At 41.2% G+C, this 2,947-nt stretch overlaps 1 protein-coding gene across 1 annotated transcript in view; it reads left to right on the forward strand.

The window, feature by feature from the left end:
- The first annotated feature begins 713 nt into the window (after window positions 1–713).
- The window catches only part of ZNF330 (zinc finger protein 330), an 18,926-nt gene continuing 16,692 nt past the window's right edge, over window positions 714–2,947 (forward strand). Inside the window, exons 1-2 of the mRNA XM_012642727.1 lie at window positions 714–867; window positions 2,164–2,295. Coding sequence (XP_012498181.1) covers window positions 2,176–2,295 — 120 coding nt within the window. The 5' untranslated portion in view covers window positions 714–867; window positions 2,164–2,175. The remainder of the gene's footprint in view (window positions 868–2,163; window positions 2,296–2,947) is intronic.

Raw genomic sequence — 2,947 nt, forward strand, 5'->3', positions numbered from 1 at the left:
GGAGGTCAGAAAAAGCTGAGGAACAGGCCCAGCTCTTAACCATAAGAATGGCAGAGCTCCAAAGGAGATTAACTAGAAACCCAGCTAGGTCAGTTATGCCAAGGTTAAGGTGCTGGATTGGAAAGAAAGAGACTCTGATGCAGGGAGAGGATAGTCAGGTTTCTGTTAAAATCAGACGGAGCACACACTAGAGGCAGAGCATGTGGGAGGATCTGTTCACCAAGGAATGGAATCCAAACGGCATAGTGAAAATAAGAAACAGAGGAGGGGAGTAGAGACCTTCGTAAGGCAACCGCGGGAAGGCACAGCTTGTGCAGCAACCAAGAAAAGGTGGGATGTGAAACTAGGAAGATGTAGACAGTGGAAAGGTTTCCAAAAAAATTAGACAAGAATTGGTGTTTGAATCAAATGACTCAGTACAAGTCTGTGAATTCATTTTCCTCTTCCTTTCAGATTTCTCCTTTTGCTGAAAAAATAAAATTCAGGGGGACTTCCTCCCCCTTCCCTCCTTTTGCTTCTCTATCTTTCCTCCTCTTCCTGGCACCCCATTCCTTCTGCGGGTCCTCTGACTGGGAATGGGAACGCCGTCTCCCACCACGGGGCGGGGCGAACGGAAGTGGGCGGGCTCCTTCCTGTCGACGTGTGCCGTAAGGACGCTGTGGCGTAAGAGGACGTCCGGTTCTTCTAGTGCCGAAACCGTCTGTCAGCTTTCCTGGGTTTTAGTAGCTTCTTCCCCGGATTCCTGATCCACGAGTTGGATTTACTGCTGCCGCGGGCCGGCCTCCCGCCATTCCCTGTCCCTCGGCTCCCGGAGTGAGTCCGGCCTCCCCGCGAAAGTGAGCGAGGTCGGCCCGGAGCGCGCGCGAGGTAGGGTGGCCGGCGGACGGGTGACGTTTGTCGGTTCCCCGAGCCGCGTGGCGCCTCCGCCGTGTCTCCTCTGGACGCCCCCTCCGCTCCACTGGGTCTTCTAACTCCAGGCTTTACTCCTAAAGCCGCAGCGACCCTGTGCGTGTTTCCTCATTTGGTGACAACGCGCAGTATCCAGAAGAAGTTGGAGCGTTATTGGAAAAGGGTTTGAACCCATATAAGGCTGAGAAAAGATGTTCAGTTTTTTTTATGTTTCCAGAACTAACTGGAGAAAAAAAAATTTGAGACTTAAATTTCTCAGCGGATTCAAAAGACACCTCAGGGGACTCAAAAAGTTCTTCCGCATGATCACCTCGTGATTACTGATAACCTTGTGACTATTTTCTGAGCTCCTTTGGCCGGAGCTGCCCTCTAGATTGTGTCATTTGAAATATCGGAGGGGTGCCTTAGTGGCTTGGACGTTAATTAAAGTAACCACCTATTAAACCTCCTCGCTGACCTGTCCCTATTTTTGAGTGGCCACCATACTGCCTACCACCTGGGTTTTGATTGGGCATTCAATTCAGAAAACTTCAGTTTTCTAAATGTAGTTTTTTCAACTAAGTGATGAAAGCCGGCTTTAAAGTCCTTACTTTGATATATATGGTAAACGTAAACTCTTAAACGTAAGCTTGCCCCCTATTAAAATTCATTCCTTGCTCACTGCACGTAGAGAGAAGAGCAGCTTTCAGAGTCAAAGCAACTAATGTGTTTAATATCTTCAGAGAAAATGGTGTGACTTTGTAGTTAATAGTGGTCATTTCCTATTAGACGTTTTATTTACATATTACATAGAAAAAATTAGATTTGTTACATTTCAAATCCAGCAGCATCAGTTCATCTGAATACGTAGCTCAAAAAAGTGATTTAAACTGGGTAAATCATATACTTTTTAATGGTTTCTTGTTAATGATATATGCCTAATGAGTTTTTAAGGAGGTGCAGAAATACTTAATATCAAAGAAACTTTTTTCTTAGTGGGAAAGGAAAACTTTGGCTTTTAGGATACATTTTTTTGATGTTTACCTTTTTTAGAATTGTTTGGTAGTGCACATAAGTGCCTTATTTTAAAAGTCACCCACTTTATTCGGAATAACGTGTGGTTAATGTTTCATAAAGATTTAATACATAACCATCAAATTGACAGAGTTGAGATTAAAATTTAATAAGAATGAAACTCCTTTGGTATACTATTTCTTGGTTTATTAAAATAGTAAATGCAGTCAAGCAATTATATCTTTTTTGTTTTTTGTGTAGAAATTGAGGAAAATGCCTAAAAAAAAGACTGGTGCGAGGAAGAAGGCTGAGAACCGCCGGGAACGTGAAAAACAACTGAGAGCATCAAGAGGCACTATAGATTTAGCTAAACATCCATGTAATGCTTCAATGGTAACAGCTTTTTTTTTTTTTAATATCGGTTGATAGTTCAAAAACTATATAGTATTTTATCTGAAATACACCGGAATAAAATTTCAATGAATACAGTGTTGCATGTATTTTATTACTGAATTTGAAATCCATGTTAGAAGCATGCCTGTTGTTTTCACTAACACTGAGTAGCAATGATTTTTGGTTAATCTATAATATTTATAAAACCTAGCATATTACATTACATACCGTTGGTGATAGATATTGAACAAGAATAGATAATAGAAACTATGACATTTTCCAGCTTCTCCGATGCCTTAACTCAATTTGTCTTATCAGTTGGGTTTTCATCATTTTTTCTCTTAGTGATTCTTAACTCATTTGATTTCTCCTCTCTGAACTTTCTGCTTCTCTTGACATCTCTTTTGGCTTCCTGTTCTATTACCTTATCTGTCTGTGCTGAGTGGGTTATTCTTGATAATCTCTGGGCTGCTTTAAATGGTGAAAGTTATGAAAAAGCAAATGATTATTAAGTCATCATTACCTCTTTCCTTTCTTTGACCCTGTTTCTCTGAGTTATTACACTTCTCCCTATTCTCCCTCCTTTCTGCTTTTTGATTCTCACTCTTCCTCTTTTTATTCCCCCTTCTTTTGTTTCATCAAACATATATGA

The sequence above is a fragment of the Propithecus coquereli genome, unplaced genomic scaffold (genome assembly GCF_000956105.1).
Source record: "Propithecus coquereli isolate 6110/MARCELLA unplaced genomic scaffold, Pcoq_1.0 Scaffold185, whole genome shotgun sequence".
NCBI classification, from domain to species: Eukaryota; Metazoa; Chordata; class Mammalia; order Primates; family Indriidae; genus Propithecus; species Propithecus coquereli.